This window comes from Syngnathus leptorhynchus, chromosome 2 (assembly GCF_054491065.1).
Source record: "Syngnathus leptorhynchus isolate UIUO chromosome 2, UIUO_Slep, whole genome shotgun sequence".
Classification (NCBI taxonomy): domain Eukaryota; kingdom Metazoa; phylum Chordata; class Actinopteri; order Syngnathiformes; family Syngnathidae; genus Syngnathus; species Syngnathus leptorhynchus.
The window spans coordinates 22,069,207-22,086,185 of record NC_141196.1 but is presented as its reverse complement, the minus strand read 5'-3'; the positions used below and the strand labels follow the sequence as shown (position 1 = coordinate 22,086,185).

At 40.8% G+C, this 16,979-nt stretch overlaps 1 protein-coding gene across 2 annotated transcripts; it reads right to left on the bottom strand.

The window, feature by feature from the left end:
• Positions 1–354: 354 nt before the first annotated feature.
• On the bottom strand, positions 355–15,484 carry clint1a (clathrin interactor 1a). Of its 2 annotated transcripts, none has more exons than XM_085905431.1 (12): positions 15,084–15,484; positions 12,497–12,601; positions 11,238–11,334; positions 10,880–10,988; positions 10,366–10,530; positions 10,083–10,266; positions 8,394–8,613; positions 8,230–8,317; positions 7,442–7,507; positions 6,699–6,997; positions 3,637–3,829; positions 355–2,261 (listed from the first exon to the last, which is right to left on the bottom strand). In XM_085905431.1, exons 1-12 carry the CDS (start codon positions 15,122–15,124, stop codon positions 1,924–1,926), a joined length of 1,905 nt encoding a protein of 634 aa, XP_085761557.1. In that variant the 5' UTR covers positions 15,125–15,484; the 3' UTR covers positions 355–1,923. The 2 variants fall into 2 exon arrangements, with proteins under 2 accessions (XP_085761557.1, XP_085761558.1); XM_085905432.1 differs by having other exon boundaries at positions 8,397–8,613; positions 15,084–15,479.
• Positions 15,485–16,979: the final 1,495 nt, after the last annotated feature.

Genomic DNA, 16,979 nt, shown 5'->3' with positions numbered 1-16,979 from the left:
CATAAAAGCACAAATTACTGCAGCTCGTGGAAGTTTTTTCTTTTTAAATGGCAGCGGTTACTCATCGTCTGTTTTTGTGTATTTTTCAACATTTTATTTGGAGTGCAATGAAAGTAGGTCAGTAGTAGTCTCCCAACTCAATCCTTAGCAATTGTGATCTTATCAAAGTATCGGTATAAGATACTGTCAGCAGGTGAATGATGAATTTTTAAGCCTTTAGAGGGCCTTAAAGAGAAAAGCACCATACAGCATTTACATCAACTGGAAATAATTTGAATGTTGAATAAGATTCCCTTGTGCTGCTTGAAGCCCTTTCGAATGATGCTAATGCACCAAATAACACACACCATTAAATCATTTCAATCAACGGTTTAATGTTGTAAGCTATATTGCTGTGTAAATCAAAATGGGAATGCAAAATTTCTTCATGGGTTTTTCTTTTTGATATTTGCATATACTAGTGTTTCAGTAACAACCCCATTTCTACTTACAGGAGATCAAAAGTAGAAAAAAAAAATCTGCAGAACACAAACTAATGAAAGAAAACAGATTTTGGTCATTGTAATGCACCAGACTTCAATAAAAGGCTACAATGTATCAGTGTGCAAGACCTCCCGAGGCCCACAAGGCTGCAAGGATCCACTTCCTGATACTCTGGCGTGTGAATTATTAATAACATCGTTGGCAAACTGGGGGTGGCTGAGGGAATTCCAGGCACCCAAGATTGATGTAATATTACAGTTACAAGGGTCAGGAGGCACTTGGTCTCCAACAAGGAGCAGTGCTTTCTGCAGTACGTACACCCAACAGATCAGCACCACGGTCGGTCCTCTCGCCTGCTTAGTCGTAAAAGATGTGCACGCACAGACGACGCGCTAGCTGACAAATACTGCACGCGAGCGGTTGGAAATGTGAAAATAAGAATTTAAATACAATGTGATGCAATTGTCAAACAGTCTGCGCCAACAGGATTACACAACTAAAGAAAGGAAGTAAAGCTGTTTGAGATCAACAGCATAAAAGAACTAATTAAGACTAAACTGCCTTTTGTGTACTGACAGTTTACTTGGCTTGAGGCACGAGTACAAACAGATTATTTGTACATGGTGTGGTTGCTGCCTTCAACACTGCATGGTCACATTGTCTTCTTTATGGAAGTTAACAGAAGAGAAAAGGCAAAGATCTTGCAGGCACTCTGGCTTGTACTTGGGAGGGAGGAGGACTTTCCCAAGAACTGATTATCTTCTTTAAATGCAAACAAGAAGAGCCATGATATTGTACCACTACTGAAAGATGGTCTGGCTGTGGCCAATAGTGATGGCAGCATGTGGAGAAGGTAACAATGTGCTCTTAATTCAAATGACTTGAGCGGATGAAACAAGCGTTGACATTGTTACACACACCTCCGCAACTGCAGATGACATTTCTTTCTAGCAAGAGCAAAGAGATGTAGATTTTTCTATTTTCAAGCTAAAGGAAGACAGAGGACAAAATGAGAGGTAATTTGATATATTAGAAAGTTAAAATGGCTGATCACGTTCTCCAAACTCACCATTCAATAGGAGGCATCTCAAAAATATCTAGCGATATATAAGTATATACATTTTTGCTATTCTGCTGATTCCGTTTGATTGAGGTTATAAAAGCACACACACCTGACATTCATGACCGGCAAGGCACACAATTTACAGTAGCTGTCTGAAGACCGCACCGATCATTGGTTCAAACTACACACACATGCATACGCACGCTCGCACAAATCCATTTCGATCCATGTCATTCATTACACAGCATTATTTGTTTAAAATAAGGAGATTGCAGGGCGTTGGTATCGTGAGAGTTGACATTTTTCAAGTACTCTTTGTTTGAAGCTCAGAACAATCCTTCACTAATGACCCCTCGGCTCACCTCGGCTCTTCTTCATCACTTCCCAAAGTTACCAAAGTCGGCGAAGGCGTCATGTTTGGCCTGCTGAACCATTGCCGGGTTCATCCCCATTCCCATGGCACCGGGCATTGCCATCGTCACCCCTCCCATGTTCATGCCCATGCCCATCCCCATCATGCCCTGGTTGGAAGCCATAGACATCCCCATCATTGCCTGGTTTGGGGGCATCCCCATTGCCATCATGCCAGCGTTGGGCGCCATTCCCATTCCGGCACCGGGGTGCATCATTACAGTGACAGGCGGTCTCGCTGCCGAGGGTCCGAGGCTCATTGCAGAGAATCCTTGTGACAGCATGTTTCCACTGGTCTGGTTACCTGCAACGTATTCAAAAAGTCACATTGCTATTTGAATAGCCAGGTCACATGCTTTTATTAGACATGATCTCGTTCATAAAACTAATTGAGGAGGTTCCACTGTATGGAAATACTGTTAAAGAGCAAATTATTGGTCAGGAATCTTTCAACATGACTCAATTTTGGCTGCTAAGTTCACTTGCTAGCCATCAGTGATGTAGCAACAGGTAATGACTGAGACGTTGATGGCGCGTTGTGATCCAATCCAATAGGCGGGGCTCACTAAGCTTCATTTCATTACTTAGCAAAATATTGTATGTCGAAAGTCCCGGAATTCAATCAACATTTTTATTAAAAATGAAGTTCCTTGGGTTTCTTAGATTGTGAAACAAAAATCCAAGTTATTATCAAAAACATGAGGCTCTTCAAAAGAATAAAGAGAGGCTCCCGGATTTGCGCTATAGTTAGCTAGTGTTTCCAAAAAGGAACATAGGCGCAGTGTTGTAAAACGACGATGATGTGCTTTGGAGAATATTTCTTAGTGTCTCTGGAAACACGCTTTTATACACACAAAAAAAAAACGACGTTGAGTAGAACATAATTTGTTTTATTTACCACTGCTACCTCATTATGCTTGGTGACATTCCGTTTATGTCACAGTCCACCAAGTCAAATGACTCAGAGACTTTGTCGCTTTGTGATCATAAATATAGAACACGTCTGTTCAGATTGTCGGCCTGACTTTGTTTTTGGAGCGTATTATCGTGACGATTCCACTCTTGTTGTGAAAGCGCTATATAAATAAAAATATAATGTATTGTATTAGCACACCTCACACAGACAAACATAACTTTAAAACATAAAAGATAGTTGGGCATTTGCCATCCTTTGGCTGGATGAGGCAAATCAGAACAAAAAGTGCCCGATTGTTGAGCCGCATCTGTGACACACTAACCTGTTGCATTGTTTGTACATTTTGTTAATAGCACCGGTTCCATATTTTTACACGTGTATTACGGCTACCAATGTCAAAACATTATTTTTGTTTCTCTCTGGAATGAATTAGAGGTTTCACGGTAGATTAAATAAAATGAAGTGCAAGCCTGGCTGGGGTGTTTGCTGCCACATTCATTAGGGGTACAACATTGCCAAAAGATTGCCAGATTGACAAAATTCTTAATGATGCTAATGATTGTTTATTTATGAGCCTCTTCCTAGTTAGCCTACTTGCGAGAATATCAGCCTTTCATGTTGAGGTTGAACCATGTGGTTACGCCAACAAAGATGCAAATGAATTCCTTGTTGAATGCTCACATCCTGCACTGTATTATTGACGGGTTCCTTGAAAAGCAGCCAGGGCGCAGAGTTCAAATTTATGTCGACATCTTTCTGATACCTTGCTGAAGTGTGTTGAGGGAGGGTTGACTCTGCTTGGGTGCCTGCATGCCGGGTCCCAGCGAGTCGAGGCTGATGTTCACAGAGTGGTCTGACCAGGTGGAAGGCAGCGACGCTTTGGCTGCAGCGCCCTGAGAAACGACTCCCTGCTGAGCAGTCTGCGGGTGGAGAGGTGCCCCCATGTTCTGGAGGGGCTGGTGAATGCATAAATAAAAACATACCTTAAAAGTGCAGTTATCACCGCAAAGTCCTATGCCAAGATATGAGTAAATATCAGGTTTTTGAAATACTAAAGCAATCTTGAACTTGAGACTATGTAAGCAATATAAATATAGTACTAATAGAAGTTCTGTAGGTCCAAGTTCTGATCATAATTTTAAAGGTGGGGTGATTATCTCTTTTTGTTTAGTCAAAAATGTTCTTTACCACAAAGCGTTCTCTATGGCCACCGTAGTCTAAACGTGGTATTATGATTAACGTCGAGTTTGTGAAAAATTAATTAAGCAGACGAATCCATTCGATTTTAATCATCTCAGGTGGCGGCGACTTTACCACTTGCTGAAAATGATATCACAGTTGCCAGGTCTAAGGTTACAACCAATCACAGATCATTAATTTTCATATTTTGCGCATGTGATATTTGTAAGCTGGCACGTCATTGGTCATTACCCGAGCCTTGACAAAATGGCTGCCCCAGAAACGGATTAAAATTTATGGATTTTACCAATTGGCGGCAGGGTCGTCTAATACGTCAGCACATTGTTCTAAGGTGTTGGTTTGTGGGTCCACACAACAAGGACACTTCAGGAAAAGTACCGTGTATATTAAACAGTAGTAAACTGAGGCTGTATTGGATGTGACTCCAGACATTTGAGTACCTACAGTGAGAATGTACTATTTGTGTGGCAGGTAAGAGTCAAGAAGGGTGTGTTTGCAGCTTAGTCAGTGGACACGCCTGCAACGTCTGAGAGGAAGTTATTTGTGTGTGTGTGTGAGTTATCAGGAGTCAAGAATGTGCCAAATATAAAAATGTATATAAAAGAACAGGTCCATGCGTCATGCAAAACATCATTGTTATGACAACAGTGAAAATGGCAAATATCACCATCGCTGTTATCTGTGGCTCTATGCGTGCCCATCTCACAGCTGATTTGAAAAAACTGGTGAAGCAAATGAACGCCAAGCTTGTTGTCATTCCGGGAGGCACGACAAAGCAACTCCAAAGTAAAGCTGCGAGCGACGTGGGAGCGATGGATGACCGATGGAGAGCACAGTTTTACTAAGAGTGGAAGGCAGCGCCGGCCGGGCGAGTTACGCCACAATTTGCGAATGGATTGCGGATGCTTGGGCTAACATGTCTGATGGCACTTTTGTGCCAGCTTTCGTAAAAGCCGGCATCATAGCCGAGGAGCCGCACGCCACGGAAAGTGACAATGAAGAAAGTGAACCTGGCATGTCAGTTGGAGATTTCAATGCGGAAACAGAGGATGACGACTTTGATGACCATTACCGGTAATAAAAATGTGAACACCAAACTCAGTTTTGCTCCCGCTTCATTTTTAAATACGCACATTTGTATGCTTGTGTGTGTTATTGACAAATGAAAATGTAAATGAGAACGTTTACAGGGGAAGTGTGGGCGTGGATTGTTTATATAAAACTCGCGCCCTATTAGCCGTTGCGCCGTATGTGTGTGGTAAACAGTCATGGCACACAACTGAGACTGCACCTTTTATTACAGTGCGTTTTTTAAACGTGAAAATACAATAATAGCTGTGGTGAAAACACTATATAAATTAAGATGTATTGTATTGGAATGGTGATATGACAAATGGCAAAAGCTAATCTTTGTCAGCATAGCAGCTATGTTTACTTAGTGGCTTCAGTGGAAGATTTGCTTATATAGCCCAGTTTAGCTACATAGCCATATAAATGGGTGCGGTAGTGTGACAATTAGTATATGTGACTCTCCATTCGTCATCTGAAACATGTCATCCTCACGAGGGTTGCGGGTGTGCTGGAACCTATGCCAGGTGACGTTGGGAAATAGGCGGCGTACACCTTGAACTGGTTGCCGCAAAATTCTAACAACTTGCTTTGGGCAAAAGATGTATTTGTATATATGATTTGATATTACCAACTACAAGTAATATTTTGCACACAAGCAACAAGAAAAAAAAAGTATAGCTCCCTTGACATAGAAGTAATTTTTTTTTTTTTTTTTTTAGAAATAAGTTTCAATATTATAATTTAGTAAAAAGTAGCACGGACGTTACTATTTTTCCAATTAATAATGTATTTATTTTCTAACACCCCACTTATTTTCTTGTAGGGAGACTGTGTACTATGCACACTAATCAGCTTTGATCATATGACTGTGTTGACGTAATTATTGTCTTTTGTTTCTCTACTGTCATATTCTCTTGATCATGTTCTCTCTTTTGGTTTTGCAGTTGAAAATAATACCTGAAAAATGATGCGTCTCCAGAGGCAACATTGTTTTAGCAATTCCGACAGCAGATGTCACAAAAGGTCATGTCTCCTGTCCTAGTACTTAATGCGGAATAGCAGTCGTCCCTGCTTAGGTTTTGCGATGACTAATTTATTTGTACAACACCAAGCTCATTAAAGAAGTGTGAGAGAAGGTTTTCTACTTTCAAATTAGCCTCTTAAGTCAATATGTTGTATTTCATGTTTCATTACATCAAACCTTTGAGTATCCATTGGTTGTACTTGTGATTGTTTCATTTTTGTTAAACTTGTTTTTTTCTAAAATCACAAAAGGCTTTGCTGTCACGTGGTCACATTGATCAGGTTATATATAGATTACTATGTATACAAATGTTGAGTGATGCTCTCACTGGCAAAGTGAGATGATATCATGTATGCTCTGGAGTCTATTTTGAATCGTCAGTCAAGCACATTAATTGATCATCAGCAGTCCAAATCTGTCAAATGCAATTTCCCCAAAATCGAAACATGAAACTGATGTCATGTAAAGCTAAGTATATTGATCAATTATTAAGAATAGATGCATTGGTGTATGAGTGCAACCATGCATACCTGTGATCTCGACTGAGGCAGGCCTGTGGTGCTCATGCTCTGCGTACTGTTCATGCTGAAGTTGAGGCTCTGAGAGGAAGTAAAGGACTGAGCCGGCCCCATCAGGTCAAATAGATCTGCTGAGGATGAAGTGGAGCCCGCAGCATTAACTGGAGCAGGGGCGGGGGCAGGACCAGCTCTCATGGCTCCAAAAAGGTCATTTCCACCGGTGTCAACAGGCTGAGCAGATGCTGGCATCTGGCCATCAGGGAATGCATTCCACTCGCCAAAGTCTCCATTGTTGCTGGAGACTGGTCCGGCTGCAGGATAAAAAGCAACACACACAAAAAAAGTTATTTGTGCAAAGGTTGCTGTGATATCGCTCCAAATGGAGTATAAATAACAATGACATTCTGCAAACAAATCACACCTGTCCTGGCAAATCAACAGTTGAGTCGGCTCAGTCCACTCTGATGGATGTATTCTCAGTGATAACTGACGCCACATTTTAAAATTTAATTGAATTGATTCCGCTTGTTGTCTCTCCATCTCAACTTCCGCTACGCCCCCATTCACCCGCCGCCCCATCTTCCTCTGTCCCTGTCTCCTTGTCATCCATAACTAGAGCTGATGTGTGTCTGTTCTTGTTATGCAGAGCAGGTAGCATGCGCCATATGGCCAGCTTTCCTTCTGAATATTCTAGTAGTATGCTGGAATAGCTACAATGGCACAACACACACTTGAAAGAAAGTCTTGAATCCTACCAGATACTTGGGAAAGGCCGACAGAAGCAGCGGGTGAAGCGAAGTCGGCAAATCCACTCATTAAGTCTGCAATGAGAACCAGTCATAAAGATGTCCGTTTTAGAGAAGAGCTCCAGGTGTTGAGCTGACAGTTAGCATTCCTTCAGTGTGCTCAGGAGTGTTTGGCAGAAAGGAGGGGTGGTGACATCTGTTCAGTCCTCCCGCCCTCTTCACTCACCGGGGACTACTCCCAAAAACATCTGGTGCACTTAGTTCCTATACATTAGCTCCCTCCTCCAACTGTCCCCAAAATCTGACGCTAGCGTCAGCAGCTGCACATTGTGACAAGTGCACAACTGTCGCTTTGAAGCAAGCTAGCTTGACAGCTAGCTTGTTAGGCCATCAGGTCGGCATTCCTCATTGCCAGTTGCACAGACTCAACAAATCAGTTATCTGACACTGGGCTATTACTCGAAGGTATTTAATAGCAGAGAAGCTTTGCTTATTCTGATGGCAATTGAACTGTTTGTAAATCGGATCTTTAACGCTGTTTTTTTTTTAAGTGCAGAACAACCACAGATCTTGAAATGTGCACGTGACAGCAGCATTTTGCTAGTTGAAGCACACAGTTTGGTTGAATCTCGATATGCAATATGCCAGACCACAGCTCTTTTTTTTTACAAACATCATCTACATTTATTTTAAATGGTAGGGTCAGCTGGTGACAACTGCATCAAACACAACTAGCTGAACTAAACCAACAGTACTTCCTCTAAACCACCGTTACCCAAAATGCCTGAAAATTATACCAGTGGAAGGAGTCTTCGAAGGTGTTGAGTCCACCATTAGTAGGTCAGCTAGTCCGCTACTCAAGGCCTTCGTTGCTGCGGATTGTGGCTGCAATACAGAATACGTTTAGATCAGAAGCATGCATCCACAACACACTTAGCCTATCTTAAGTGTATTCACACACAACCTGTTTGGTGGAAGCGGTGGGGCTGGCCTCTCCTGTGTACTGGGCCGCCGCCCCCAAGTCCACTTTCTTCGATGGAACACCTCCTCTCTTGCGAGTGGCTGTAGTCTCTGTTGCTTGGACTATTTGTACACTCTTGGTGGTAACGGTCTCTTCTTCATCTTTAAACTCTTTGCCCGCTTTGCCATTCTGAGATGAGCGGCTTCGCTCCTCCTCGTCACTGGTCAGGGCCAAATGAACGAATTAGAAAAAAACAATGCCTAATGCGCTCTGCTAGCGCTATCTTCATATTTTAACTACTGTCTTAATGTCTGTTAGCCTTTAGGCAAGTGATGACAAACAAATCCGCAGGGTGCGAGGAAAATATATATATTTTTTTTGTGCCAGAGGCACTTATTTTTGGCTGAATGCGCCACAGGAATGGATCTGCCCAAGTGTAAATTGGTATGCCACAGCTGTTAGGAAAACATGAAAAACTGTTTAAACTTGGGGGTTAATTGTGCAATATATTTTCTTTGAACATCTTAACACAATCAATGACCATGACAAAAAATTGGCCATTCATTCTTCCTTGTATTTGTTCTTTTGTGGTTTAGAGTCAACATTCTCATCACTTACAGTGGGGCAAAAAAGTCAGCCACCAATTGTGCAAGTTCTACCACTTGAAAGATGAGATGCCTGTAATTTCCATCATAGGTACACTTCAACTATGAGGCACAAAAAAAAAAAAAAATCCATTGTCTGATTTAAAAAAAAAAAAAAAAAAAAAGCCAATTATGGAGGGAAATAAGTATTTACATATTTACATATACATGTCCAGGCCTGTCTGAAGTTTGACAATCCATACGACATTCTCCCAATCATCTTCTGGATCATCCAAATGCGCTTTAGTAAACTTCAGACGGGCCTGGACATGTACTGGCTTAAGCAGGGGGACACATCTGGCACTCCAGGATTTGAGTCCCTGGTGACCTAGTGTGATGGTAGTCTTTGTTACTTTGGTCCCAGCTCTCTCCAGGTCACTACATTTATACAAATTGTTTTTATAATTGAGCTGCTAAATCTCCAATATAAAGTTCATGTGATATGTGTTGTTTTTCTTAAAAAAACTAAGATATTGCAGTTTTATAACTAGTATTCATTAATTGATATATCATTAGAAGTGTATTAATAATATAATAATAATTATAATTATTATAATATAATAATTCAATTTATTTGAAACTTGTATGCTTCGCATGCTTTTGCTAATTTACAAGAGACTTGCTGTGGCCACATATGATGGGACAAGCCGAAACACCCGAATAAATGGTCTCAAAAAATAAAACAAAATGTGGCAATGTAACAGAAGACAGAAGCACATTCCAGCTCCAACTCCAATTTCCAAACTCTAAATTGCGATTTCTATTTTCTAGGGGCTGATATGTGTTAAAGCTCAAAATAGAAAGTTAATGCATCAGATCTTATATCTTCTTCAAACTAAATCTCTTTCAAACAGTAATGCTGTCCACTTCATGCCCAGTCATTTACACTATTGTGGGCAATAAAATGAATAGAAAAAATCAGAAGATATAGACAATGTTTTTGAGAGTTAAAATCACTTACTGGTGTGAGTGGGGTGTGGGTATATGTAGATATAGATATTTGACGATTGTTGATATTTGGGAAATTGCCACTCACTCCCCCTACCTAAATCGGTCCGGTGAGTCGTCTCTGTCCTTCTTCCTAAACTTGTTGATGGTATCGTCAATAGTGCTTCCAATCTTGTCACTGATCTCTCCCAATTTATCGCTGAAAGGGAACTGCCCTTTGTTACTCTCCCAATCATCATCCCACCGGTGACGGGTTTCACTGGTGTCATACCTGTCCCCCGCTGGAGGAGATCACATCAGTGGGATTAGGTCAGATAATTCAAATAACTTTTTTATTGAAGGGACTGACATTTGTTTAGATTTGCCAAGAATGGACTTACAGTAACCTCTGTATCCTCGACTATCGGAGGAAACACCAACAAATTTATCTTTGTTTTTTTTGGCTTTTTTCCGTTCTTCCCTCAGCCTTTCATCGTCCTGGACCAACTCCACCATCTCCTTCACTTTCTGGCGCACATTCACTCCTTGGTCTTTCCCATGCTCGTCTAGGAACAGTAAACATATGTAGCATTGAAACATGAATTGATGAAAAAAGTGCTGACTCACATACATGGAATGCTCTATATGTAACCATCGCTGAGCAGCAAATACACACTTGGTTGAAAATAATGAAAGCAGCTTTAGGGGACTGTATGAATGTGAATGTGAAAAATTGTGGCGTAAGTAAACCTTTCATCATAGCCCACACTAAAGTTTTGTTCATTGACATTCTGTTCGAAGAAAGCCTCTTATTATCAAAGCAGAACTTTTGAATTCAAGTGACAATGAGTTGTGGCGAGTTGAAATGCTGGTGTATGCACCAAACTTTTGCGAACTGCAAAGAAAAACACTTACCCACAAAGTGGTAACTTTCTAATGATCTCAGGTCATAGAGATGTTCTCTGGCACTAGTGACAACCCGCTCTGATCCATTCCTGATTAGATGAGCAAGCAGCAGTAGGGACTGCAAGGCAGGACACATCATTTTTGTCACAAGCGTGAAGTTAACTCTGAACATATCATACAACCCAAAATTAGCTGAATGGTAAAAATGTCAAACAGCCTGAAACTTTGTTTTCCAACCATATCATAGGTGTGTTAATGAATAGTAAGGTACTAAAAGGGTCTATCAGATGTGACCATGGGTCATTGACCTTGTTTTACATGCGGTACTGTATGTATGCAAAGAGCTTGCGGTGCATGGCCGGCAGACCTTGTAGACTCTTCTCCAGTTTTTCTTGTTATCTCTCAGCATGCGGGTCCAAAGCATGTTCATCACCTCTGGGAACTGCTCGTACATGAAGGTCGCTCTGAACATTGACACATTGACAGGGGGCAAGAAATAGGTAACATTGATCTAGGATGCATCATATCCAACATTTAATGTAGCAACCTTCTAATATCTTTATTTCGTTTCTTCATCAAATGTATTACATTGTATAAAACACACATTAAAATGACCAAAAAATAACAATAACATGAAAGACAAATATCCTGTGCCAACAAAAAGTCCCACACAACAGTTTTCGCAACACAAGATTGTCATATTGTTAAAGGCACCGTTTTAGTCAACCTGTGGTGTCTTGGTCGTTCTTTTCCACTTTTACCAATCAATACAAATAGAACAATCATCGACGGTAAAGACGAACAAATATAGAGGAAATGACAATAAGAGTAAATGAAATACAGTAGTTATGAAAAATGGCTATGCTGCATCATGCTAGGACAGGGGTGATCACCAAAAATGATTCCCGAGCGCGGCGCCGCTGCTGCTCACTGCTCCCCTCTCCCCCAGGGGATGGATCAAAATCACATGGGGATGGGTTAAATGCAGAGGACAGAGCCCTTTGAGACTGCTTGTGATTTAGGGCTATATAAAAACTTGACTTGACTTGACTTGACTTGGGTGTCTAAACCCGGACCTCAAGGTCTGCTACCCTGCATGTTTTAAATGTTTTTCTCTTCCAATGAACCTAATTCAAATGAGCAGCATCGTTATCAAGCTTCTGAAGAGCTTGCTGACGAGCTGATGAAACGAAGTTGGATATCTCTGTGCTAGGGTGCGTGAGGGTTTATATACTCAAAGCGAGCCTCATCATTTTCAAAGCCTTTTTTTTTTTTTTTTTACTTGATTGAAAGAATGTATTATGTCATGTATAACGTCTAAATTTGCTATAAAATACAAGACTGATTCTTGAGAATACAACACCAACCAAACCCGGATGTCTCGTGCAGCCCGGACAGCTACTATTAAACTGCAGTGATGGGTAGTGAAATAAAGCTAGCTACTCCAATGAGTCTATTTAACTGACTTGCATATACAAATTGATATCATCTATGTTTTTTAGGGCTGTATAGACAGATAGAGCATGCAACAGTACATGAAAATGGAACAATTTACTATTGTGCTGTTCCAAAGTAAGAGAGACAGGCAAAATAACAAACACAGAAATCAGTGATTGCTGAGCTAACCTTGAAATTTCACTCATCAGTTGTCCTGATGGCCCCCAGGGGTCATCATTGGTGGCCTCTCTGACTTTAGATTCCACCTCTGAGTAGTTCATCACCACATTGGTTCTGTGAAGGATCAAGAGTGAGAGAGTGAAAAGGTGAGAGAGAAGAGAGCGAGAGCGAAAATATGCAAAACATGCACATGAAATGTTCCTTAAATAAAGTGAAAAACATGTTCGTTATTTAAATATCCAAATAACAAATTCACTGTTTAAACACTGCAATAAAAAAAATAAGACTTTAATAATCCCAGACCCATAAACATTTGTTTTTTCAGGCAGTCTGGACAGTGGGACAAAGGAGAGTGCTCTGTTAACTCTCTTGATGAACCCAGCATTCAAAAGAAAAGAAAATAACATGACGCTGAACGAGTAAAAGCAAATTGGGTTCCAGCATAGAACATGAAAAGGTCTTTGACACAGAGATGCAAGCAAAGGCACCCCCTTGGAGAGCAAGAGCGAGTGTGAGCTTTTGTTTGGGTTAAATAGTTCATTGGTTGTTAAATTGTGATGACAATACAAACTAATGCCGCCACTTGTTGCATTTATCCACTTGAGCCCTCAGCACAACATGATGCAACTTCAGGTTCTGGTTAGAATGTGACCTCATTCAAGAGTCACAAAATGGCAGATGAGTACGTAGAGATAAAACCACCAAACATCAAACACTTACAAAAACAGATTAGGGGGACATCCTGTATTGAACACAGTAACCCCCCAGGTCCTCAGACAGCAATGTCTCAAAAGTCACATGTTCAATAACATTTCAAAGTGTGGGTGCTTTTATTCATTTTCATTACTCACTGTTAACTTTTTTCTACCCTTAACATTACTTCAACGACTGCCTGCCAGCAAAACAAATGTTACACAAATGATACACCCTTTTCTGTGGTTGTGCAGACTATGTCCAACAGCACAGGATGGTAACGAGTGGAGGACGTAATGTTCTTGGAAGGGCGACAAAATACTGTAGTGTCAACATGACTGCTATGTCAAGGTTTTTTTTTTAATGTTTTCCTTTATTGGAAAGAAATTGAAGTTCCCATTTGTCAATTGTTTCCTTGATTATCTTTATGACAATTCACCAAATTCAACTTCTGTATGTTCTACGATCAGGCCTGTGAGGTCCGTTACTACTGCACAACATCTTGCCTACTCTTACAGAGGCACTCAGAAAGGATGTGGTGATGCAATGCTTTATTTTCGGTGCCCTGATATTAGCGATAAAATAGAAGTTAGGTTTCTGACAGTGATGCACTGTTGAGTCGTAAGTTTGTAAATTTTCATGAACCTACACGTTTTATTATTCACACAGCCAGCCACATGTAAAAACCTAAACAAACAAAAGCTAACGGAAGCACACATTCAAAAAGTTATGTGAGCTATTAACTCGCTGTGAATGACACACAACAAACCAGTGATCAAATTACACTTCCAAAAACATTTACTCACCTAAGGCCATTTTTCTAAAAATAATTTCAAAATAACATTTTCTGTATCCAAGCTAATACGCAAACTTTGAGACCAAAAATGTAATGGAATTACTATCAGTAAAATAGCAAAACAACCATTCCTAGCTAGTATAAATATGTACCTTTAGTTTGTGCTTACCACAAGACATAACTGACATTATAATGGACAGACAGAAAAATCAAAGAGTGAAGCGGCATTATTTGCATCTGCTTGTCAAATAATTTCTCTGGTAATCTCTTCATTTATACCTGGCTTGCTTAAATTCAATAATACTGAGAATATCGAAATCTTGTTAGCACAAATGGCTTTTGAAATTGTTGGACAAGCCAACAACTTAGATTATAGAAATAAAACACCCCTCTATTTCCTTATATATTATTATTTAGTTGTGCCATTTTTATTTTCGCCAAATTTGGGATTTAGTGGGCTAACCCGGGACCACGAGTATAACATCTTTCGTGCCATATTACAAGAAAATGTGTGTTGGTGTGACAGAATTCCTCGAATCATTGAATAGTCAGTGGGTGCAAAGATTTCCTGATTCAGGCTTGTTCGGCATGATATGTTTACATACTGTACATACAGTGTTGTTAAGTAAGTAAAACTTCAACTTAACAATGATCATAACTGACGCACCACATTGTAAGTTTCTACATTTAAATAATATATTTTCAAACTAGGCGTCGATTTTGTGTCGTGCCAATGTTTTTACTTCAATATGAGAGCTGTCAAACTAGCTTAGCTGGCTAGCCTGGTCAATTAGCCACCTAGCAAGTACGCTAAGAAATTAGCTTGTTGGCTAAGTTTATTCGCTTGACCCCCCAGGAAGATACACCAACAACGCACTTAAATGCCGTGACGGCACGGGCTGGGTCATATACCAACCGCCACAAAAGCAACACCTACATATAAATGGTAAATGTTGAACTACTGCATGTTATCTGCCGTCCATGGTTAGCAGCGTACAAGCTAGCTAACTTGTCCGAGCGATGTGACGTCAAAGTTTTTGATACGTGTCTCTTTCAAACCGGTAAACTCCGTACACAAACCAGGCGAAAGAGCTGCGGGGTACTCACGCTTTGTCAACCAGCTCCCGAACCTTCCACATGTTCAGCATTTTGGCTTTGTGATGAGGAACTCTCCGCCTCGCTAAAACGCTTTCGTGGAGCCCAACACCGATACCGACACCAAACCTCGAAATGGGAAAAGTAAAGTGCCGTTACACCTCTCTGTCAAGACAGGAGGCGCAAAAAGCACCACCCGTCCGTCAGGAAATTTGCAACTGCATGATGTCATTTAACACAAACATCCCAAATACTACTGCAAAGTGGAACCGCTTCAAATAATCCACCAAGTCATTTTTACGTGCATTCGTAGAATCGAGGATGCAAATAGCGTGAAAAAACAAATAAACAGACCAAGTGACCTCACACAGCCTTAAACCTATGAGCCGAAATGTGATCATAAACGCTACATACTTAGTCTCCCTCATTATTACTGTCCTATTACGTTTAGATGACAAATAACAAGAGTAACAGCAAATAAACAGATTTCCAGTGAGCGTTGTCACAGTGCAAGGAGCATGCTGTGCTGTAACTTTTGAAAAAGGTAGATTGCTGAAGGACACATCAACAGTCAGCCCGAGCTTTTCTATGTAGTTTCAAACCCCAACTCTTCACAGTTGTTACTTCCACCCAAATGAATGAATACCTTTCATGAAAGCAAAATATATAAAATAGATAGATAGATAGATAGATAGATAGAGAGAGAGAGAGAGAGAGAGAGAGAGAGAGAGAGAGAGAGAGAGAGAGAGAGAGAGAGAGAGAGAGAGAGAGAGAGAGAGAGAGAGAGAGAGAGAGAGAGACAGACATATGATATATAATACATATAAATAACATTTGCAGTTGAACCTGTAACCAGATCAGGGTGGGGGTACCAAACTAAACTCTACCACTGGCTGAAAATGTGGTTAAAATGACACAGCTACATTGCGTCACCACCTGTTCAAGTTTATTCACACTCTAACCCATAAAGTTAGAATATTTCTCCTTTTGATTTTTTTCCTATTCAAATGCATCAGTAATTACTTTTGGCCAATTGTAATAAATACATAATGTGTCACGGCCATTTGTTTAGTGCAAAGTGCAAAAAACATTTATTTTTACTTCATGAGCATCAGTGTATTTTTTATGAAGGAGAAACGGATGGTTACGGTGAGCTTTATTTCTTAGTTCAAGCGGACACATTGGGCAGTCAGAGCGGATGCCACAACTACCAGGTTGAGTGACTGTTCTTGTTGGAGGTGTGCACTCTTAATTGAGTAGTTTTCAGTGTATTTTTGTAGCATCTTGACAAACTTCTCACGCTCCAACGTCAAACCAAAACCTTTGATTTGTGTCCAAATGTGCTCCAGCCACATGAAAGTGAGCAGGTCATCGCCGCTGCGTTCTCTCACTCCCTCCTCATCTGGCATTCAGGCATGCAATGACCCAGTGATGCTGTGTGACAGGCCAGCTAGGGCACTGGCTGTTTGTGTCAATCCAGATCAATCACTCCCTCTTCTGGACGGTCGACGTCATCAACACACACAAAGGTCATAGGGGTGCAGTGAAGCTAGGCCTGATGTGGCGACGAGTGAGGTCAGCGTGGCATGTGAACACTTGACTGACTTGAGTGTCAGCTTGGATGGAGAAGAAGTTCATGAAGAGGAAGAAGAATAAAAAGACTGACAGTAGATGTTTGGTCATGTTTTTAAATACACATTCGATTCTCATGTGACTTGCGTGCGTATCCAAAAAACAGCTAAAACCTTTTTGTCATATTGATTAATACGGCATCGAGATAGAAGGCCAGCATCCAACAGGACGCTCTAATGATACGCGTAAATCGGCCTGTGACTTAGACATCTACGGGGGAGCAGGAGGAAACAACACAATAGCCAAAATACAAGCCTTTGGAGAGAAGAAGAACAA